Source organism: Eretmochelys imbricata, chromosome 8, assembly GCF_965152235.1.
Source record: "Eretmochelys imbricata isolate rEreImb1 chromosome 8, rEreImb1.hap1, whole genome shotgun sequence".
Classification (NCBI taxonomy): Eukaryota; Metazoa; Chordata; order Testudines; family Cheloniidae; genus Eretmochelys; species Eretmochelys imbricata.
The window spans coordinates 51,441,400-51,466,149 of NC_135579.1; the positions used below are offsets into that span (position 1 = coordinate 51,441,400).

At 42.2% G+C, this 24,750-nt stretch overlaps 1 protein-coding gene across 1 annotated transcript in view; it reads left to right on the plus strand.

Moving 5' to 3' along the window:
* RASAL2 (RAS protein activator like 2) overlaps positions 1-24,750 on the plus strand; it is a 184,872-nt gene that overhangs the window by 57,068 nt on the left and 103,054 nt on the right. Inside the window, exon 3 of the mRNA XM_077825004.1 lies at positions 4,047-4,173. Within this exon, the coding sequence (XP_077681130.1) occupies positions 4,047-4,173 (127 nt within the window). The remainder of the gene's footprint in view (positions 1-4,046; positions 4,174-24,750) is intronic.

Here is a 24,750-nt window from a genome sequence, read left to right on the forward strand (position 1 = left end):
TAGTCCTTGGCTAACATATAGGAGACAGTAGAGCACTTGGCACAGGGGGGGAAAAGGTGTAGTTATTCTGATCTGTCTCCTGGCTAGGGATTCTCTGTCAATAGACCAAGAAAGATAGAAGTTTCATCCACATGTAAATTATGGGAGTGTCTGGTTTGAGGGACTAACAGTAGTGATAAGACTCCTTCTCAAGCATCTGAGCTTGCCTTTCCTGGAAATAGCGTACTTCAACTTCAATTTAGTTGATGCTTCAGGACAAGATTTCTCACATGTTGAGATGGGCATGTTGATTCTCATCCTCCCCAAGAGGAAGCTAAAGATTTTGAATATACCATTGTGTGATCAATGTCAATCTTTCTTGTTGCAGAGAGTTTAAAGGGCAGAGAGACGACTGTAGCTGTTCATAGATCTTCAAGGCATATTTGATACCTGTATTAATTACAGTTCCCAAGGTAGGATTTCATGTGTGTGGAAGGTAATCAGAGTTGTGAACCTTGCCACTAGTTAAAGAGCCCTAATCAAGTTTTAGGCAACTGTTGGGTCTCAAATATCTGGTGAAAAGTGTCCTATTAGATGGATTTCACTAGTACTTGTTGAATAATATATTCAACCTGCTGCAGAGCTGGTAAAATGCTGTAAGAAACTATTGAATAAGTGTTGAATAAACTCTATGAAAAATCACAAGATTCACTGGATAAGACACTCATTAAATATTATTACACCTGTCTGGTATCACCACCAAACATGGACCAATGAGCCAGGTAAATTTGGCTCATACATTTCTGCACAGATACTTTTCTGCCCTTGTTGTTTTTCTAGTAATAGCTCCTTCCACTGGTCGTAACCCCAATTAGGACACAGTGAACTAATGACACAGCTGAAAACTAAGTTTAGGCATTGCTGCAGAAACTTACTAACAAAGAATATAGTTTAGAAACCTTGTTGGAAGGTCGGCCTCTGAGAAGCGGGAAACCTATTATCCCATTGTCTGCCTTTGCGTGGCTACCAGAATGGATGCAGGCATTCCAGCCTCAACTGATGGATCTGAGTTCTAGTAGGGTTAATCATGTAAAAGTAAAAATATTTACTGGGTGGCAGACTCTGATGCGAGAAGAATAGACAAAGGTGTAGAGAAGCTGTATTTAGAGAGAAGGGACTATATCTATATCCACTTTGTGGGCTAATTAGCAATCTTGTCTTAGGGAAGCTCACAAGCAAAGGAACTGTATTCACTACAGAATTAAACTAGAGTGGTGATGCATGTCTGCTAAAAGGGTAGTTGTCACTAATCAGCACCTTGTGGCTTTGTGGGTGAGGTTAAGTGGAGTAGGGCACAGGATACTATGAAGATATTACATGTAGCATTCAGCAAGAGCAATCTAAAAGAAAATGCAGAGATAAAGATTGATAAAAGAAATGAAAAAGCATTCAGTAGGAAATATGCCTAAATGGTGTCTGCAAATGAAAACTGCAAATCTAGTATTTGATCTTGTTTGAGTGAGTGTAACACAAACCAAAAATAATAGTGTCCCCTTAGTTTACTAATACTCTCTCAAATAGACCTCATTCATTAAATCGTCTGAGTAAAAATCCACCATCAAACTATAAAGCTTCAAATAGAATATCCATGAGGGAATTGAGAAATTTATTTTGAAAAAATGAGCAATGCTTGAAGGAGACAACAGACAAGCATAGTATCAAATTACATTAAAAAAATACGTGAAGAGAAATGTTAATATTGCATGATTAAGTACTCAAAAGTCAGGAAATGCTGGAGCTAAGATTGAATGAGCCCTTAAGGTACAATCTATAACTAGATGATCACATAAATTTCTCAAATAATACAAAATATTATTCATATTTTATATGCCTTTGATACAAATGACTAATATCTTTTGCTATTACTATTACTCTGTTTTGCCAGATAGGGACAATAAAAGACATTTATGTATAAGGTGCACAGTGAATGAGGCTGAGTTTTTCACTCTACAAATTTATAAGATACAGTTTTTTCCTACAACCGTATACAGAGCATGATCCTGTGTGTAATGTGAAATATTATGTGATCATGCAATTAAAGACTGTATTTTAATGCCATATGCACAAGAAGGTAGAATAAGTTAAATTTCTTGACTTTTAAGTGCTTATCTCTGCAGAATTAATATCTCATAGTTAATTTTTAATAGAATATTTATAGAATAAGTAATTTGGAAAGGGAAAAAAACTGCATAATTCCAGATTGGCGGTATACTGCTAGTGCAGTTTCCAGTGAGGCAAGGTCTCCTTTAGAGTCATTGTTTAAAAAAGATTGTTTAAAAACATTGCTGTGCATGTCTGAAGTTTGCATTTTTTCTAATTCTGTCAAATCTCAGTCAGTTTTCACTAGAGTGCTTAGTAACCACTGACAAAGGACTGTTGCCCTGCGAAAACATCAGTTTTCTACCTACAGTCATTTCATATGCAGAGCTGTCCAAAAAAGGGTTGCAAGAATTTGTTTGTTGAGGAACAATTTTGTTCGCTCTCCTTATAGTCTGTAACAGCTCAAAAGTTGTCTCAAACTTATGGAGAAACTAGACACAGAAAATTTCAGCCCAGTCAGTGAAACTTAAGGAAATATCTAAATAACTGAAAATAGTGGGTTATAATGGAAATATATAAGCAACTGAAAATATAGACATTGCTAGCAGTTTACCTATCGTAGGGGGGTAGTCCAACAAGGGGAACCAATTGTCATGGTTCAGGGATAGCTGCACTTTCAGCCTCTCAGTATCTCTGAGTACAACCCTGCAGGTGATAGACCTCTTGCCTTCATCTCTCTGGGATAATTGTGCGCTTCCTCCCTGACTGTCAGACTGGGTCCTGGGCTGTAGCACCCTGTGAACTGACTGACTTCCTTAGCAGACCCGACTGGGTTAGAGCCCTGCCAATTTTCTCTTCAGGAGCTGTGAGCTTTTCAAAACAAAGTATTCAGTCTCAATAGCCAGAACAGAGCATTGGGCTGACCTAAAGCTTAGGTAGATTTGGCTTATCCAGACACCCCCAGATCTGGGAACTGAGGCTCAGTCTGCTTCCCCACTGTCCCTGAGTCTCTGTCCCTGTCTTCAGGGGCAGACCTTTCATCAGTCCCAAATCTCTGTGTCTCCCTGCCTCTACTGAACTTGGCCAAACCAATTTATTCGGTTGGCAGAGAAAGAGTTCCAAGCAGTTGATTCTCTGTTGTCCATTAATTATTGGTAAATGGGTGTCTATCAGAAGTTTCTCCACACTCTTATCTTTGTGCATGCTAACCCATGTGTAACCCTTAGCAATACATAAATCTGAATAAGCCTGCATTAACCGTTAGTAATCGTATAGCAAATGCTATAACAATCAAACACAGATATATATAATATTCATAAAATATTTCAGACATCTTCCATCTCCTCATCAGTAACAACCTTCATTCAAAAGTTCCTCTGTCCTTTTGTATGCCATACTGATCAGAACAGTGGTCCATCTATCCACATATCTTGATTCCAGTCCTCTGTTATAGTTGATTGTAATGACCGTGTGTCTTTGTTGGAAGTACAGTTACTTCATGCTTTTGTAGAGTCTCGAGGCCTTGGGTGTAACAAGCCTTGTAATCTGATTAGTAAATTCTGCCTGATTTTAACAGTATGGAAATGAGTAGCACTTCAGACCAATGGCTCTTGGTCCCTCAGTCATGGGGAAACCAGTTTCCAGGTACAAGACTTACCTTGTAATTGTATAGGCTGTTTGTTTTTGTTGCTTGGTGCCTTTTTGGCACAGACATATGTACCTCTGTGTGCTATGCACAAGTCTCTTTGCATAGTTGCATTTCCTGGTAGCTCACTTCTTTTATAATAAACTTACTTCCCCTTTTCTGGATTGTAACCTCTCCAGATTTTTGTGGTTGGGTTGGATCTGCTGCATCCTATCTGAATATTATTACCAGATCAGTGAAAAATTAAACAAATCTCATTGAGACTGAGTATTAGAAGACATGTATAATGACAGATTAAAGATGCTGGTATCTTTTTCTGTAGATGCCTGTGGAGGGGGTACAGGAGCAGCAGGCAGAATCTACCAAAGGGCGGTGCCTGCGACGTACAGTAAGTGTCCCATCTGAGGGTCAGTTTCCTGAATATCCACCAGAGGGAGCCACTAAGCTTGGTAAGTTACAAAATTAGAAAAGCAATGTACTAATTTTAATTTATAGATGTATTATTTCTCTGTTTTAAAGAAACTGTTTTCTATCCAGCATTGCCGTAGTCAGTTTGCTCAAATCAATAGCATTTCAGCTAAGAGTTAGCAGAGGTCATAGGAGAGTGACCGTTGTTTATAATTGCCTGTCAACAAAGTGACTTCAGTGTGTTAGGATTTATCTGAACATCAGTGAGGGTACTGGGAGGGAAAACTGCACAGCAGGGAGGCTTATAACTGCATTTGTGAGGATACTAAGCAGCTCTGGGATTTATAACTGTGAATCTGTGAGCCCAGGTCAATAGTGCTGCATGCTTTACAGACCGTTTTAAGTGGCTCTTCCTGGCTGTTTGTTTGAGCTGTTACTTGGTTATGATTTACCTTATTTAAGCCTTTTAGAAGCTCCTTGGCATTGTATTTTAGTGACTATTGGGCTACACCTAATCTCCAGACCTGATTACACACTATCAGAAATACTGTCCATTTGAAGGTACGGCTTCCCAAATAAACCAACGAGTTGTGAGCAAGGGGCTGTGCCAGTGTTGGTTATAATCATAGTTTTTGAAAAATGAATCAAAGGAGACAGAAATGGAGGGCTCTAAGGAAAACTTAAAAATAGAAGACCAGTTGTGATGATAGGGTTTCCACAATGCCACATTTTGGCCCAGTTCCCCATGTTCTCTCTCTCCTCTTCGGTCAGCCGGGAGCGGTCTCCGCGCAGGGAGGGATAGTAGAAGGAGGCAGCAATAGTGCAAAGTGAATTCTTGTTTCTATCTGCAACTAGTGATGGAGCATGACTTGGCAATAGGCTGTCACTTGTTGCTGGGGCTAGGAACAATTCTGCTTTTGCCTACCTGTAAAGTTGCAATTCTAGAAGAGAGTTAGCTGCAAGAAAAGGCTGCAGGTACATCTCCAAGCAGCAGACTAGGTAGGATAGTGACTTTATGTAAATATGAAGAGTACATAAAAGAAGGGTTTTAATTTCACAAGTGTGTTCACTTTAAAAAAAATTAGTCTATAATTACGTGGATAATAAAATGCTCAAAAATAGATATTTTTTCGTGGGTATAGATGCAGTATAGCAATCTATTGTAGATTGCTAAATAGCAGTTTCAGTAGCTGTTAAGGTTGTATTTGTGAAGCACTCTACCTCACATTTTCTTCTTGAAAGCAAATTTCCTGATGGGAGGGGGTTTGAGCTTTTTCTCGGTCTTGCATTAGGGGTTTGGAAAGAGAAATGCAATTTAGAAAATGAAAAGGGAAGATGCCAATGTGTAGGAATAGGAATAATACAAATGTGGTTTCTAGACACTTATTTCCAGATAATGGAAATTACACACAATTTGTTGCAAGTCAGAAGAGTTTAGAAGTCTTCAGGAATGAGACTCCTAGTCTTTTTTCTTATTATAATAATAATAGTAATAATAATAATAATAAAGTTTAAAGAAAGTTATACCTGACCGTTAAGCACCTGAAAGTCTGGGAATGCCAAAGTTAAGATTGCAATGCAAATTTCACTCTGTTTCTTTGTGTGCATGTGTTTACAATACAGATTGTAATTCTATGATCACATACTCAAATAATAGTATATATTTTTCCCTACAACCTTAGATGCACATGTAACATCTTGTGCCAGACAAGAGTCCATTAAAAGTACATAGGAAAAGTACACAATAACCCATAGTCAGACCATATTTTACATATTTTGTATACAACTATCATGAAAATTTTGCTGGACCATATAGGCCACCTAATTTAGTAGCTAAAGAGGTGTGGGCACACAGAGCGGGAGGGGAGGAGGAAAGACATGCAGAAGAAGATCATGAATGAAGGGCAGAGATGATGGACAAGTAGGAAGGTTTTAATGTCTGATCACTCTGTAGTAGATCAGGTTCCTTTTGTTTACTTTTCACATGCTGACTAGAGACATGGTTTATCAGTCATCACAAAATCCCTCCTGATTGAAGAAGCTGGGGTGGTGTAGAGAGAACGGTGAGAAATATATTTTTATGAACAAGACAGTGAGCCAGAGGGCAAACCAATGAAGTAAACCACTTGGAATCATTGTAAAGAAAAGGAAACAGATGGCAGTGGGCAGAGTGTATCACCAGCAGTACAGATAACAACTGGACCGAAATAGTCTTTGAATTGACACGAAAGCTGTAAAGCACAATGGGGCAGATAAACTATCCAGCAATGAAATTGCTGTGCAGAGCAGATAAGAGTATCTCGCTTGTCCTAAGGACGTATGTGCTTGACATGGGAACAACAGACGTTATAGCTTGAGAGTGTCTGAAGTTACTATCCAGAGATGAGTTTTTACAGCTGGATCTATTATGAGGGTTAATGGATGGCAATGGTATTTGCTTTTTTCCTGTACGTAAGGTTACTGTACATGCTTGACTATCAAAAATGAGAGAATCATTATGTAATCAGTTAACTGCAGTGCTACAATTATGCTTTTATAGAGTACATGAAGGTATTGTACTGAACCAACCTTTAATTGACTTTAGCAATTGACGAAACATTATGCTATATCATTATATGATGAGATAATACATATGCTTTGGGCTCAGTTCATGACTAGTAATAATACTAATTCTTAGGATTCATGCCGCTGTCTGTGATCAGAACACTGTGCAAAGATCCTAACACCAATCCTATGAAGTATGTAACTATATATTATCCATGCTATCATAAGAAACTGAAGCCCAGGGCAGATCTGTTGCAGGCACAAAGATAACACACAAGAAGGTGGGCATCTTGATTATTTTAAAAAGAACAAAAACAATAATCAATGGATTGGTCAAAATTAAGGCTATGTTTTAGTCACAGGTATTTTCAGTAAATGTCATGGACAGGTCACAAGCCATGAATTTTTGTTTACTACCTGTGACCTGTCCATCACTTGTACTGTATAGCCTCCTAAATGTTTGTGGGGGAGGGGGCGGCCCGGGGGTGCTGTGAGTGCTCAAGTGTGGCTGGCAGCCCGGGACACCCGCTGGTGCTGGGGGGGGGGAGTCGGTGGGGCTGGCAGGCTCCCTACCCTAACCCAGCTACGTATGGCCCCCTGGAAGCGGCAATATGTGTCCCTCCCTCATCTCCTAGGTGGGCCACACGCTGCCTCTGCACCGAGCACTGGCTCCACAGCTCTCATTGGCCCCAGTTCCTGGCCAATGGGAGCTGCGGGGGCAGTGCCTGCAGCCTCTGCCTAGGAGCTGAGGGAGGGACATGTTGCCAGTTCCAGGGAGCCCCCCAAGGTAAGTGCCACCCAGAGCCCTCACCCCCTCCCGCACCCCAAACCCCAGCCCTGAGCCCCCTCCCATACCCAAAGTCCTGCTGCTGCTGGGGATAGGGGTGCGGTGGCCAGAGACTGCCTGAGCAGCGGCTGGTCCAGGGGCTGCCTGAGCTGCTTGGGTGGCCCCCGGGCCAGCCATACCAGCTGCTGCAGAAGTCCCGGAAAGTCACAGAATCCTTGACCTCCGTGACAAACTTGCAGCCTTAGTCATAATGCATAGAAGAAGTCTGTTGTGTGTAAAAAGCTTCACCTTCTGGCTCATCCTAAATATTAAAGGAATATCTATTGAAAGGAAAGCTACCCGGTTTATGAAGAGGCTGCACATGGTTATTCTATGTACCTGTTTTACACAGGTTGTGTTTAACTAAGGCTTTCCTGCATTAGGTTAAAACTAGTTAAAATCCACTGTGAAAATGGCTGGTTAATACCACTGTGTATGGTATTAAAAACTGTTTCTGGAAGGTGTGAGCAGACCCTCAATATTTCCCTTACTCACTAGGATCTCATCCATGGGAGCACATAGCTTCAGAGGTAGTTCCATTTTAAATATCACACTGTTTCATCTGCTAAAAATGAACCATTATTTTGTTTAACACCGGTCCATTAAAACGTAAGTCTCTGACATGCTAATCTTCATATCGTGAGCAATATGAGCCTCCAGTGCTGGTACCCACGCAGGAAGTTTAAGGATGAGTTTCATGAAGAAGACTGAATTAGTGTGTCTTCATAATTTCCTCTTTTACTGTTACCTTCCTTATTACTTTAGGTCCTGCCATTCGGTAGCTTATAACTTTTCTTTAGACAGTTATGTTCTTAGTAATTTCTCATGCTTTATAGTTACATATTGGTATTTATTAATCAACCACATGGAAAGACCCCAAAATAATTTCACTCATTCATAACATGTGCCAGATCAGTAGCACAGAATCACTGATCTGTTTCTAGAAGGGGTCCTATGTTTCTCCTGTCCCCGAAACACACACACAATCAAATGTAAAACAAACCACTGCACAAAATAAAATCTACAAAGTTTGGATGATATCATTTGGGGGTAGTTTTTGTGGCATTTTGAAGAAAAACCTTGTTTTGGCAACATCTGTCAAATTCATTCCCAGGGGTGGGAAATGAAGAGGCAAAAATCTCTTTTAATTAGTGCTTCAGTTATCAGGAAAGAATTGCCATACCAGGGAGAACCTGTAATTAGTAACAACACAGCCTGTCTGGAAAATCTAATTGGAGGTAAGACAAAGCAAAGTTGATTCTCAAGACTCCTTGGTGCTTAGAAAAGCTGTAATTGATGCAAATGAGGAAAGTCCATTGAGAGATGAAGTCCTTTGGAAGATAGAAACTAAAGATTATTGGATTTGGACCTATTGAAGCAAAGTATCTTATCTTTGTCTATGAATTTGCTGAATTTTGGTGCTCTTTAAAGAGGGATTAATAGCACTGGCTAGAGAGGCAGGTCAAGCGTGAATAGTCTCTGTGTAGATTTCAACACCTTTTTAAACATGCATCTCAGCCTTTGCTATCCCACCCTTTCCCAGATGGGAGAAGCTGCCTCATTGTGCCAACCTCTGCGGTTTTATGACTAGAGATTAAGAATAACATTTTCAAAAGTGTCTAAATAGCCTTTTCAGAAGTGATATAGACAGTTAGATACCTAACTTTCAAATGGGTCTTAAACTCCTAAATCACATAGGTGCATTTGAGAATTTACCCTTAATTCCCCATGTTCGTTTCATTTGTGATTTTAAATGGGTTTCTGAATGTGAGATTACAGCATCCCAACCCACCACCACCACTGAATTTCTGTTTTACATTTTTCAAAAAGGCAGGAACAGTCTAACCACTAGTTGTCTCTCGCTTTCTAGCGGTTGTAAATGAGTCTGGTGCTTCAGTGCTCTTAAGGGAGGAGTTGGGAGAGGAAATCTAAGAAATAGAAAAGATCCTGGCTGATAACATCTAAAACATGCCTGACTTGATGTGACTTTGATTCTCCGCTTGCCCCAATAGCTATTGAATTAGGATGCATCATATACTAATCTATAAACTGAATTTAGAGGAACAAGAACAAGAGAACACAAGAATCTCTGTGGAATTAGGAAAATTTGTGGTGGCAGAAACTGCAGTTTGATTAGTCATCTGGGCATTCGTACAGTATTTTTTCCACGTTAAAACAACCATGGAATGCTGGTATAAGTTTGCTGTTTCAATTGCGTAGGATCAATATTGCTAATAGAGATGAGCCAAATCAAAATATCAGATCCAAGTTTGCAGGCCAAAGACCCCCATATTTGGTAAGATTCAAATACCGATAGATATTTTAACCCCCTTACATTTGAGTGTCCAAATCTGCAGTTTTGGTTTGGGTCTATCTCAGATTCCTGGCTAAACAAGCAGGAACCAGGTTCATCTTCAGGATACTTTCGTTAGGTCCAAATAACGGTATTTCCTGCTTAGTTTTCATTGTTGCCTTGTATAGTGGAATCCCTCCAATTGATGTGAGTGTGCCTGTTGTTGCTGGGTGCTGACACTGATGTTTCCTCTGTATGTCTGTTTAAACTCTTTTTCATAAAATTTGTCTGTTTTTTGGTTTATGGAACTTCAAAATGAAAGCACGCTTAGGAAATTTTGCATTTTTTAGACAAAATTATGCTTCAGTCAGTTGTCTGGATGTTTGCAAAGCCACTTCTGCTCCACAAATTCACACTTGTGCATTCCAGAATGTTGCAGGAGAGGAGAGAGATGATGGGAATGATGCAGAAGTGGCTTTCCCACTTCTGTCATTGTCACTGGCATTAATACTGCTATATGCTAATGGAATTTAGCTATACTTAGGGCCCCGAATACTATATGCTGCATCAGACCTACCTTATATAACAAGGCCTTCTGATTTACGCAGTGGAACTGCTCTGAATTATGGCCCTGATTCAGTAAAGCACCTGAAGCATGGGAGAGGCAGTGTGGCACAGGGGATAGGGCATTGGACTGGGATTTGGGAGTCTGGGGTTCGGTTCCCAGCTGCAACACTGACCTGCTGTGTGACCTTGGGGAAGTCACTTCACTGCTCTGTGCCACACTTTCTCCTCCTACCCTTTATCTACTTAGACTGTAAGCTTTTTGGAGCAGGGACTGCCCTTCACTAAGTGTTTGGTTTGCTCAGTGCCAGCTACAATGTGGTGTCTCTCAATTAGGGTCTCTAGGTACTACAGTAATACATAGAATTGATAATAGTTAAGCATGTGCTTAAATCATCACTATCCTGTAAGGCACTTAAGCATTGATTAACTTTAAGCAATTGCTTACATTCTATTGCAGTCAATGAGAATTATGCAGCAATGTTAGCTAGTTGTGAAATCATTCAGTATAAATAAAATTAATGGGGAGCTGTATGCTGCACCTCCCCATCCTTGGCAATAAAATTCAAACAGTTCACCGCACAATTAAAATATTAAATTTGTTGGGGGCGGGGCGGGGAGAATGGCCACAAATCATAAGGGGTCCTGGGGCAAGTAAGCTAAATGCTTATCAGGAGCTCCTACAATAGCAGTTCTGCATAGCAAGTGCCTACCCCTCCCTCATAGCTCTGAAGTCAAGGAAATGGTGGTCCATTTCTGCAGGAGGGGAGCTTATTCTTCTGTGTGGTTGGCTGGGTGAGCAATGCCTATGTCCATGTGTGGAGGGCTGAAACACTGTGCTTGGGGAAGCAGTCAGAGGCTTGCAGGGACAGACTAAGCCTGGAGGACTGAGACTGCCACTGCTGGAAGGCTTAGGAGCTCCACAAAGCAGCTAGCTTCCTCACTCTGAGGGCTTGGCTACACTTGCAAGTTAGAGCGCATTAAATCTGCCCTGGGTGCCCTAACTCCCGAAGTGTCCACACTGGCAAGGCACTTAGAGCGCCTGGACTCTGCAGTGGGAGCGCTCCTGATAATCTTCCTCCACAAGAAGCATAAAGCTTGCTGTGCCCCGGCTGAAATGCCCAGGTGTCATTGTGGACGACGTGTTGCATTACTGCGCTGTGATTGGCCTCCGGAAACATCCCATAATTCCCTGAAGTCAAGTGGCCACTCTTGTCATTGTTTTGAACTCAGCTGCAGGCATGCAGACATCCCCTTTCAGAGCTCTGTTTCTGACAGCCAACATGCTTATCTGCTCCGGGACAAAGCAAACCATTAGAGTGTGAGTGTGTGAGAGAGGGATGGGGGGATCTGCTGCTGTCTGAACTTACAAGACAGCATGCTGACACACTCTCTGCCCCCCAAAACACACTATCTCTCCCCCCACATACAAAGTCCCTGTCACACTCCACCCCCCCCCCCCCATTTGAAAAGCATGCTGCAGTCACTTGCACACTGGGATAGCTACCACAATGCACTGCTCTCTGTGGCGTTGCAAGAACTGCTAATGTGGCCATGCCACTGTGCATGCAGCTGACAGTGTAATGTCACACTGCAGCGTTTTCCCTTCTGCAATCTCCGAAGGCTGGTTTAACTCCCAGCGCTCTACATCTGCAAGTGTAGTCAAGCCCTGAGTTCCTCCACTGCATTTCCTTTCACCACCTTGTCAATTAGACCAGGGGTCTCAAATTCAGTTTACCTTAGAGCCAATGCCAGTCCTCAAATCCTCCCAGCGGGCCAATAATGTCACTGAAGGTGGTGTTCAGAAAAGAAAATGTTGATATTGTATTTTTTATTTCGAATTTCTTCGAAATTATAAAACTGTCATGCAACTTTATACAATTCTTCGCTTGCCAGAGAGTTTTTAGTGTTTGCCAGACACCTGTCAACACTTCAGTTCTGTCAGTTTGTTGATGTTTGGCCTCAGTGACTGAGCAGTTGAAACCTTCTTCAGGATTGCAGCAAGGTGTGCATCAGATAGTTGTGTTCGGTATTTAGGCTTGTTTATATTCATTGTGGGGGAAAAAAGGGATGCTGCCTTCATGGCTGACTCTGCCCGGCGACTAGTGATGGTATCTCTGTCCCTCTCCCCCAGCCAATGGGAGCTGTGGGGGGTGGCGCCTGCAGTAGACCTTGCCGGCAGTGTGTCTGCATGAGTGTCTCTTCTGCGGGCCGCACTGGGGAGGTTCTCAGGCTGCAGATGGCCCACAGGTTGGGACTTTGAGACCCCTGAATTAGACTATTGAATTTTGCCAGGCCTGCCAATTCTTGCACATTACTGAGCTGTTAACTCCCATGTCCTCCCTGCTCACCGCTGCTAGCTTTTCCCACCCATTCAAGCACTTTCATGCTTTCACCCATTCTATCCATTTTGGAGCAGATCCTCCAAAAATGAGCATTGCTATCCTCCAGATTCCTCTATAAATCTCACCTGGGTTGCGATGCCTACAACTATCTCGACAATGGTTAGGCATTTGGTGCTGATACTGGTGCCTATTGTGGTGGTTTCACCTTTTACCCTGTCTCTCTCTCCTACCTGACCATTATTGTCTTATATGTGACCTTTGTCCACCCATTATGTATATCAGGGGTGGGCAAACTTTTTGGCCTGAGGGCCACATCGGGGTTGCAAAACTGTATGAAGGGCCAGGTAGGGAAGGCTGTGCCCCCCAAACAACCTGCCCCCTAACTGCCCCCTCCCACTTCCCGTCCCCGTCAGAACCCCTGATCCATCCAAACCATCCCCCCTGCTCCTTGTCCCCTGACTGCCCCCTCCCAGGACTCCGTGCCCCTAACCGCCCCCCTGGTACCCCACCCCCATCCAACCCCCCCGCTCCCTGTCCCCTGACTGCCCACCTCCTATCCACACCCCTGCCCCCTGGCAGGTCCCCTGGGACTCCCATGCCTATCCACCCCCCCCCCTTTTCCCCGTCCCCTGACTGAACCCTGCCCAGAACCTCTGCCCTCTGCTCCCTGTCCCCTGACTGCCCCCTGCAACCCCCTGCCCCTTATCCAACACCCCCCTGCCCCTTACCACGCTGCTCAGAGCAGCAGGAGCTCGCAGCCACGCCACCGCGCTGCCCTGCAGAAGTGGCAGACCACTGGCGGCATGGTGATCTGAGGCTGCAGGGGATGGGGGACAGCAGGGGAGGGGCCTGGGGCTAGCGTCCCCGGCCGGGAGCTCAGGGGCCAGACAGGATGGTCCCGCAGGCTAGATGTGGCCCGCAGGCCATAGTTTACCCACCTCTGATGTGTATAATAGAGAGTGTGTATTGTGGGGCGGGAGCTGTCTTGTTTATATGTATACAGTGCCTAGTACAGTGGAGCCTTAATCAGGGCTTCTCTGTATTACCATAATATAAACAATCAGAATAATTATCTTCCCCTGTTTTGCAGCTATGCTATCCAGGAGCAGGGTTCCATTCCTATAGAAATTAGGAGTTAGGGTCCCCCCACCACCTTACACAGTTCCTTAGACAACGTTTCAGCCCCGTCTGCTGCACTGTCTGAGGGAAGATCCTTAGTGGTGAAGGATCTCCCTCTCCCTGCCCCTTGCGCCCTCTTATAAGCAGTAGGGGGAGAGCAGGTGCAAGAGACCCATTGAACTCCTGTGGGGAAAACACAGGAAAACTGGATAAGGAAGGCAAAATTGGCAGGTGGACAAGCTAAGTAGTGGGAAGAGGAGGAAAAAATGATAATTTTTGTGGATTTATTTAGTGTAAAGAGCCTTGCATGACAGCTTATCAAAAAGATGCATTGTGGTCACTTGCGCTGATGCGTTGTCGTACTGCAGTAGACATGGAGTTCTAAATGCCCCTCAGTGTTCCTATTAAGTTATTAAATATCATTGCTCCTGTACTATAGATGGGGGAACTGAGGCTGAATTGTCTGATGTGCCCAAATCAATCAACGTTAATGTCAGAAGCAGGATTAGAGCCCAGGTCACCTGAACCACTAGACTTCAGGGTCCCAGGCAGATCCCCTAGCCAGAATTTTCAAACTTGATTGCTTAAAGTTAGACATCTGAATAAGCTACCTGAGTTTCAAAGGTGCGGAACACCTGCAGTTACTGTTGACGCAATCAGAAGGAATGGGTGCTAGGCACCAATGAAAACCAGGCTAATTACGTTGTCTGCCTCAACACACTAGAGCTAAAAAAATTTGTTCTTAGCCCCGAAAAAGAGGGTCCAGAAAAAGCAAAAATGTGAAATCTACCAAAGCTAATATTTTTGCATTCAGACTTTGTATTTAACTGCTTGTTCCCCAGCTCAAACACCCGAAAGCCCACACAGTTGATGGATTTTTTTAATTCATCCTTTCTGTGCTAGTGATGTTTTCATACTTGAATTACTCAGAGTGGAACTCATTTTAACAGTGAAAATTCCACTTTCACCTGATCCACCGTGCAAGGAGATAAGTGGTAAAAATGAGGCAACAGTCTGTTTTGGTGCCAGATCCGGTATTTAGTCAGGTGACAATACTATCAGGTGACTAGTCAGAAATCCTGTCTCAGTACTGTTTGAAAGAATGTGTCCAGGGGCTTGGAAATGGTGTGAGCAACAGAACATTAGTTAAGTATTACTTCGTTTGATTGCTGCTTGGAATGTGCCTCCACTATCCGTGTCTGCAAGCTACTGCTCAGCACTTCTAGCTCGAGGATAATTGCACCAAGGAAACACACGGTCCATGCTTTTCCTTCAGGTAAAAAACTTGGGAGAGAACAGTAACTAAAGAAAGATGTCTAGGGTTAATTCAGTAACTGCTGTTCCTCATCCATAACATTCTCTGTATCTGTAATGATCAGAGCCAAGCCTGGCTATTTGCATGTTCCAGTTGAGATGAATACTTTCTGTGACGGAGGAATAAACCTGTTTAGACAATAGATTTACTGTGTGCACCAGTCTGTTGCAGTCCTTTCTGTGCAATAAAGTGTCTTGAATGATTACTTGATAAAGGAATCCAACTTCTTTCATGACTGGAAAAAACCCTCACTTTTAAAAGAAGTGCTGTTTGTGACCTGGTCAGTGAAGGAATCTGCAATGCACCAGTCTGGGTTAAATCTGTGCATTGAGCTAATGGTATACTTAAGAAAGGGGCAGATGTTTTGAAGAAATAGGCTTACCATGCCTTCTAGCTGGACAATATGCTGAAGAGGACTTTGCCTGTGAGGAATATCCTTTTGAAAGCGAAGGTGGGGAGTTGCAGCATGGAGCTTCCCATGTCTATATTCCATGAATGTGGATATTCTGTCTTGATGAAAGACTTTTCCTAACAGACTTGTCTTTCTGTGCCTTATTGGCATGTGCAAAATGTACATCTCCAGTTAGCTAACAACATGTCTGGTTGGGGGAGTAAAAAATGGGAGCTTCAGCTTTGGTTCTGTCAAATTGGCGTGTGCATGTGTGGGAGAGAGTGAGAGCACGGGCATGCATGCAGTATGTCTGACACAGAGAGATCCGGATGAGCTGATGTCTTGATTTTCATAGCTCTTAATGGCTGCCTGAGGTGCAAATGACATTCAGAATCTGTTTTATACAGACCAAGGATCTAAAAGAATTGATACATTACTTTTTGGTATTTCTTTTTTTTTTTAATTAGCATCTTCTAAGTGTGTATGTTAAACAAACCATATATACCAAAAATGTAATAAACCTGGATTGAGAGATCTCCAATAGATGCAATATAAATTCTAATGAAATCTAAGCACTAAGCACAATTCTGCATTTCTGTGTGTGAATTTTAACAACACTGAACTGAGAGAATTGACTACCACCACATATACTACAGGAGGGTATTGTGCAAATATAGCCACAAGGCTTTTCTATTGTACTTCAGCTCTGACCTGCAACAATATTAGTAACACTCCACAATACATAAACCTTTCCAGAGCTGAGACTGCAAAACTCCGAGGTTAGTTTAGTGACACGAAGAAGGGTCTGCTGAAGTCTAGACAGAGCACCCAACTTTTGGTGTAGCCCATATTTGAATCCAAGAGTGAAAGTCAGGTGCACTGATTCACTGTCATTTATTGCTGTGATTATTAGCAGTAAGTAGTTGAATTGCAGTTATTTACAGGGAAGTTAATTAAACCTTATTGACTTTTTAATTGTAATTTCTTGTTTTTAGAAAATATTAAATTTGTAGAGCACCTTTTAGTCCCAAAATGCTTTACAAATTATATTCCATTGAAACGCAGTAACTCTTGGTATGGATGGCAGTATGAAATTGCTGTGCAGCACAAGGCCAGCACTTGTCTGATGCAAAATATGTCCTGGTATTTTTGGGGTCTGCGGAAAGAGACAAAACTTTGGGTTTTTTCCCTCAAATCTCATTTGAAATCTAAACTGTACAGAATGCAGTTTGCCTGCCTCAGAATGATGAAGAACTGAGGCAACCATGCAAGGATTAGAACTGTGCCTTCTGGGAGGCTCTATATTTTAAACATAATGCTTAGACCTCTAAGACATCCCCTCTGGCATTTGGAGCTATTCATATATAGCAAATTGCTACGCTTCTGTATTTTTCATCCAATATAACTCAAGTAAAGGTGGATGACTTTTTTGTTTGTTTTTTAAATGCTGCAGCCATAATCCTTATACACCAAATGCCAGATTATGGCAGGGAGCAAATTTATCTGGTTAAATCTTAAACCTCAGTAGAGCAGGAATTAATAGTAATATGAATACATAATCGTAACACTTTGATATGCTGTGCACATAATCCATGTTTGTTTTTTTTCTTGGAAATGTGTTACTACACCTTTCTGAAAGAAATCCCTGTAAAAGATTGTAAAGTTTATAAGGGTGGCCAGTGTTTGTCTTGCATCTACAGTGAGAAACAGAGATGCTAGTTGCCAAGAGAGGGAAGCTGCATGACTCCTTGGGGTGGGCAGGTTTTTGGCCTGTTATGTAAACAAGCTACTGATCTGAAGAAAGCTCTTGTTAATTACGGTGCAGGGTTCCTCTGATATATACAACCCTCTGCATCATGTGTGAATTTGCTGTGACTTGTTCAATTTTGTGCATAGTTTTCTGTATTTATGTTCTTGCTGCAGAAGCCTGCTTATATTTACCTTGTTTGTGCACACTTATGAAGTTTTTTGACCATGAATAACATGACACCTGATGGAAAACTAACTGTAAATGTCACCTTTTATGCAGATCTCCTGTCCCAAGGATGACACCTACCGTTGTCTTAACTTTTCCAGTTTAGACAAGGCTTAACTTGTTAACTAAATTGATTTAAAAATCAGTGTACTTGAACTCATTCAAACCCCTAATGTAAGACCTACTACAGAACCCAGTTTATCCAATCTAAATGGGAGTGTGACCAGGGCCACATTGATTAATCAAAAATTCAGATAATCACGAGAATGGGAAAGTGCGAGGCTTCAGTGCCATCTAGTGGCCACAGGAGAGTGCACCCACTTCTGGACCTGTGTGCTCTGAAAGCCGGATAATGGAGGGTCGGCTAAACAGGGTTCTACTGTACTTATACCTGTTTAACCATTGCTGATATCGATTTAGCTAAAGTGATAACTTACCAATGCAAGTATAGGTTTAATTGGTTTAAGTGCATTAATTATAGCTATACACCAATTTAACTAAACTGATTTTAAAATTGATTTAATTTCATTGTCTATACTAGATATGTGCTCCAAAGACTTAAGTTCCTTATCCTGTGCTAGATGCCCACTGGATTAGTAGCCCATCCATTTCTACTACATTCAGTTAAGATGCCTTTGTGATCTTTTTATAAATAGAGTTTGAAAAATTTGCCCAATACTAAATATTCTGGAGGCTAAGGATATAGCTACACTGCAAAAAAGACCCGCAATAGCAAGCCTCAGAGCCTGGGTCAGCTGATTCAGGGTCATGCTATGGGGCTTAAAAAAAAACAGTGTAGATGTATGGGCTTGGATTGCGTGACGTAGTTATGCCGATGTAAGTGTGTAGTGTAGACCTAGCATCAGATAGTTACTAGACTTATTTCAGCAAGAATACAGGCTATTTTGATAACTTGTTACCTTTACTGTAACTGATGGCTCTTTTATACTACAGGGGAAGAGGAAGGAATTATACTTGCTCTGATTAGATCAGCAAAGTATTTGAATATTTACATTTGAAGAACATTCATATTTTTGATAGAGGTATCTGCAGGTGGTACTAATGAAGTCAAGAGCAGACAGGCCCCTGAAAATTTCTGCTTTGTAACTTTCTTTTCTTCCCTGCTACTCTGTTTGTACAGTAACTCCTCACTTAAAGTCGTCCTGGTTAACATTGTTTCGTTGTTACGTTGCTGATCAATTAGAGAACATGCTTGTTTAAAGTTGCTCAATGCTCCCTTATAAAGTTGTTTGGCAGTTGCCTGTTTTGTCCACTGCTTGCAGGAAGAGCAGCCCATTGGAGCTAGCTGGTTGGGGCTTGGAACCAGGGTGGACCTGCAGCCCCGCATCAGCTCCCCACTCTCCTAAGTTCCCTGTGCGGCAGCTGTCCACCAGGCTATCAATTACTGGGCTGTTTAGCTGTCCCTCCCTCCAATGGCATGCGCTGCTTCTGCCCTCTGCCTTGGAGCTGCTCCTGGGAGCCTCCTGCTTGCTGTGCGGGGATGTGGGGGAGGGGGAAAGAGGGGTGCTAATGTCAGAGTGTACCTCTTCCCCCTGCTCCTTTACCCCATCACACCACAGAACAGGTGGGGCACATGACAGGGCTCAGGACAGAGGGAGCTTGCTGGCAGCAGCTGCAGTCTCAGCTTGCTGATCTACTTAAAAGGGCAGTGTACATAAGAGTGGCGTCAGCGTATTTAAAGGGGCAATGCATCCGTCTCTCTCTATGTGTCTCTGTCTCTCTCTGCCATGCTGTCTCCCCTTCCTCCATTCGTTCTGCCTTGTAGAGTGTGAGGCTAACACAGCAATGTGTTAAACCTTGAGGGCTCAGCCCAGTAGTCGTTCATCATTTAGCAGTAAGGCATTCCCTGGGAAATATCCCACCCTCTGACTTCACCACCTCAATCAAGCTTCACAATCATCATTGCTGTGTACAGTATTAAATTGTTTGTTTAAAATGTATAGTGTCTGTGTGTGTGTGTGTGTGAGATGTCTTTTGTCTGAAAAAAATTTCCCTGGAACCTAACCCTCCTCCCTCCCCCCCCATTTACATTAATTCTTATGGGGAAATTGGATTTGCTTAACATCGTTTTGCTTCAAGTCGCATTTTTCAGGAACATAACTACAATGTTAAGCGAGGAGTTACTGTATCACTTGCAAGGGTGGCACACTGCAGCTAATTCTCTTCAATTTGGAAAGATCTGGATTGTTTCTGAAATCTGATGTGAGAGGTTCACCTTTTGACTAGGGTCTCACTCTGCCAGTTGGGTAAGACACCTTCTTTTGTGACCACGAGCTAAAGAGCAGCATTAATGGGCATCTTTGGCTGGCTTTAGGGAGTCTCACAATATCGGAGGATATCTCTGTTCCTGACATTAGTGAAACATACCAAGAAGGCTCTAAGAACAAGCCATGGCTTTGCATGGCATTTCTGAACAAGTGGGTGAATGCTAAGTTTGAATAATTCTATACAGAGAAAATGCTGTTATTTCCCAGGCCGTGGGCTGTCAGGAATGTTGTGGGAAGAAGAGGCTCCACATTGTGTCATAACTGAGAATCATGGGTTGGGAGGCATCCTGACCACTACATTCATGGGGTTATAGATTAGATATAAGCAACAAAGCCACATTAGAGTGTGTATCGGTGCTTTGACAACTGCCCAAGGAAATGCACCAGCAAGCAAATGCTGCACCTCCTGACATGACACGTTGTTTTTCACAGTATATTTTAAAAAGTAGAAGATCGCTTAGTCCATTAAAAATATACCAGACGCCTACTAGTCAGAGATATATATTAAAGAAGAGTTTGTCTGCTCCTCTAGAAAAACTGATAGGCAACACCCTGATGTTAAACCTAGTCTTCCTGCTACCATAGGCTCCTGGGAAGGGGGAGAGAGCTGGACTTACTGCCTTACTGCCTATGATCGTATGACTTACGATCATATTTGAAACTTCATTTTTCATATATCTCTGGCTAGTAGGTGGGTCTTAAATTTGAAGCTCCAAGCTCTCTAGCTGTTTGAGAAGAGGAAGATCTTTTTTAATTTCTTCTCCCCTATCTGGAGTCTTCTGAAGGCTGCATGTGAGAAGGGTTTCTGCTACTCCTCTACCCTTCTCCCTGTGCCTTCTGAATGCTGTGATGGGAGGAGGTCTCTGTTGCACTCTCCCTGCGTTTGTTCCCCTGTGAATAGCTCCAGTGCCTTTTCTCTGCTGCTGCTGCTCATGGCTCTCAAGCAACACAAAATTGACAGTTCTTGACAATTTCATTTGCTGCCTTCATGGTTCTGAATAGAAGCTATAAAACTGTCCACGATGTTAGTGACGTCACTGCCACTGATTTGGGAAAGTTTTGAGCAGCAGCAGAGGCACTGAAGCTGTTAGTGTGTGGACCTAGGCAGACAACCCTCTGTTCAAATTTGGAACGTTACTTTCACAATCATAAAGAGTACAACTTTAACTGAATCCATTGAAAGCCTATATTCTCCAGAAATTGTTAGTGCTCCCAAAGTTGCTAAGGAACGCTGGCTGCCTGTGAGTGGAAAAGTGGATTTCTCAAGCCCTGTCATAGAAAGAGAAATCAGAATTCTTTGAAACAGAAGGGGTCACTTTCAATAACTGGCTTTAGCAATAGCTGTGATAGAAAAATGAGTGGAAGCACTAAAGTGATAGCAGATGGGCTGGTAGCACTTAAATACCTATTTTTGGATGCCTCTTTTTTCTGAGTGTGCCTGCATACAAAAACAGCATTAAATAAAGTGCATCTTTAAGGGAAGTTTGGGGGCAATTCAAGGCACTATCCTGCAGAAGGCTAGGTTGGTGCATAATGATGTCAGGTTTTTCCCTCCACATTTTAGAGGTCCCGACATTCTCTGGGAGATGGGGCATAATGGGAATTTCAACAAAAAGGCAAAACCCAATGCCATAGTTCAAATTCACATAGGTTACACCATCAATCACTGGGTTGTTTTTGTGTAAATGTCAGATGCCTTCATGATCCTTGGATGAGAGCGAGCTTGTTACAAGGACTTTGCAGATTGCATTTCAAGTTCCTGCAAAAGACTGCTTGGATACCACATTTGCTCCCTCTTCCCCTAAGCACTCTCCCTGCTTGTACATCAGCCACCACTTATGGTTCCTTTCCTGCTCTGCCTGATATCAGCCTTGAGAAGGCTTTTAGATTATGGCACAATGGGAGAGGGCTGTCAATCTATTAAATATCTTAAAGTTAAATAGAAAAGAAATCTGTTTGAGACAGCGCTTAGCAATTTCACTGTGGATGTTTAAAGAAATATTTTGACTTGTATAGGGAACTTAATATACTGTGCTTCTCCAGTCTTTGAAACAAGATTTACTCTTCTTTTTTATATTTGGCTTAAATTCAATCTTAGTAGTATACTTTATTCTTTCCATTTTCTCTCACTGGAATTGGGTAGAATTTTAGAACACTCCAAGTAGCTGTGTATAGTTTGACATTTTTTAATCCCTCCTCCAGTCCAGCCATCCTCACTACATACTTTGGGGGTCTATTTCCATTAAGTAGAATCAGACAGTTCCTTTGGCATTTCAAGAATCTAAATTTCTTCATGGCAGGTATAGCAGTATCGTGGCTGATAAAGCCAGTTCTCTGACAACTCATCAGATCCCTAGAAAACACTTCCATTTACGAAACAGCCAAGCCATGGTCTCAGGGGTATTAACCAATTTTCACAACTGGAACTGGAGTGTAAGCCCTCTGTTTCTAACCAGGCTGAGATGGAGGATTCCTGAATGATGTAAAGCAAGAATTGGAAATGTAACTGGATGAGACTTTAAAAGCCAATGTCCTGTCTACATAAATACTAAAATTCTGATGGCTCTTTAAAGAAGAACATGGATTTATCCCCGTGCTCTAGGCTTTATTGTTCCCTTCTTGCTGTTGTACAATGTTGTATGCACCAGTTGTTGTCTGCTGCTCTCCACCCCAGACATAGCTGCATTTCTTTCATGCTGAAGATACAGTTTGTAAAGTGTTTTTGGATCCTTCAACATAAAACATGCTATGTCATTATCAAACTGTTCATTTCAGTGTGGACAAGTGTGGAGAGAGAGAGAGGGAGATTACTGTTAGTTGACAAATTGCTTTTCTAAGGAATCCTATTAAACTGAGATTGTCCTGTCCTTCCACTTCCCCAGTAGTTAAGTATTTCTAGAACCAGGTCAACTCAATCTCTGTATAGGTGGGCTTGTTTACTTTTTTTATACCATTGTTAGTGTTGTCTTTTTTTTTTTTTTTAACCTAAAGGCCTGTACTAGCCTGAATTATGTACCTAGTTCTTGGTTTCTGTGTGTGGTAGTTGGCTTTAATTTTTTACTTAATTTTAAAGGTGGGGACAGTAGTATTTTTCATTTCACAATGAGTTTGTCTGAACACACCATCAGCACGTTTTTCTCCCAAGAACTATCCTGTGGCTTTCATACATATTTTTCATGTGAGCCTTAGCGGGGGGTGGGGTCATCAAAGCTTCTATTCCTACTGGGAAAAAATTGCCAGGGCGTGGGGGTTGTTGCATAAAAGGAGAAAGAACAGACGCTTATCTGAAACAGAAGTAACAGAGAAAAGGAAGAGGTATGTCACTAAGGAGAGAGGAATTAAAAAGGAAGAAGAGATCATGTTACAAACAAATGAACAAAACAGGAAAAACTTTGAACAAACTACAGAAGGTGGGAAAGAGCATGTGATCTGTTTACTATCAGCTGTTCATTAAATGGTAGCAATAGGCTAAGCAATTTTGTGTTTCTCTCTTTTCTATTCTCTTCTGCTCTGGTGCCCAGACTGGTGGCAGGTGGGATCTGCTGGGAATCAAACTGGATTTTTAAATTGATCAAACTTGACATGCTGTCCTCAGCAGTGGCATTATAATGTGTTAAAGGTATCATGCCAGCAGCAGGGACTGGAATGTGTGTTTTCCCCTTGCTTTCTCTGCATGTTAAAGAGCAGCTTTCATTCTCTGTTCTAGGGTAATGCTGCTGTACCTAGAAATCAAACTCTCTGCAATTTTAAAATAAACAAAAAAGATAGCAAGGAGAGATCTTTTATTTCAAACTTCACTATTGCTCTTTCAAAAGCCAGAAATCACACCCTGAGTAAAAAGCAATCCCAGTTCAGGCTCCAAGGAGATAAAATGTGCATTGTTTGTTTGAGGAAAATCGTCCAGGCTTGTTGGGAGTTGTATATTTTCCTGAGATGTAGAGGTAGTAGTATCTTTAAATATAAAATACAATTTTATGAGACTGACACTTAAAGTGGCAGCAGGTGAACTCTTTGCTCCCCTGGCTGATTTGGGTTTGTACTTTCTTGGTGTCAATCTAGTTTTTAATAGTTTGGACATTCTGTGATAGCCTCTTAAGTCAGCACTTCTTAGTTTTTATATAATTGATTTTAGACGTATAGATTTTTGAGACAGCTGCTTGAAACCAGTGGCTTTCATTAGTTTAATACATCTGTTATTTAACAGCAGACCTCTTTCCGCCCCCCTGCCCCCCCCCGGGCCCTGTGTGCTCATTGTCACTCTCACTCCACCCCACCCCCCCGCATCCCCCATGGGACAGGAAAATGAATTGTCTAACTGTCCCTGGTAGATTATGTTAGCTGTTAACAGGGGAGACTGCACCTGCCCGAATGCTGCAAGAGAAGGAAAGCAAGTGAAGGGCAGCTATTGTTTAACTGAAGCCAAGGAATTGGTAAACGGGCTTGGGTTTGACTGGCTTTGGCTCTGGCTTTTCTGCATTCCAAACTGTCTGAGGCAGAGAAAATAGAGAGTGAGCGGGGAGTATGCACAGAGCGTTCTGACTTTCTGGCTGTCATGCTGTCAGGATTATGGTAGAGGCACTAGGAGCATCACAGAATGCAGTCCACAGGTAAGATCCGTCATGATATTAACCACACGAGTCTGGAAACAGATCTCTGCTGTATTCCACTGAGGTTTAACTGGATGATAGGAGAATGGGTATTGTGTTAGAAATGTAACTATGAATGTAGTTAAGAACTAAAGCCTTGCTTTTCAGCCTTTCCTTGGTTCCTACTGTATACATACTTTTTGCATTACTTTATCAGTGTTGTACACAGCCGATATTTTCCCCAGAGATGTTCACATGTGTTTCATCTGGCAGGGTGAATGCACAAGGGAGAGGGCAACGTGGCTATCTTTCTGCTCACCAGTGCAGACACCAAGGGCAGTAATATCCCTCTGATACCCCATGTGGGAGAAG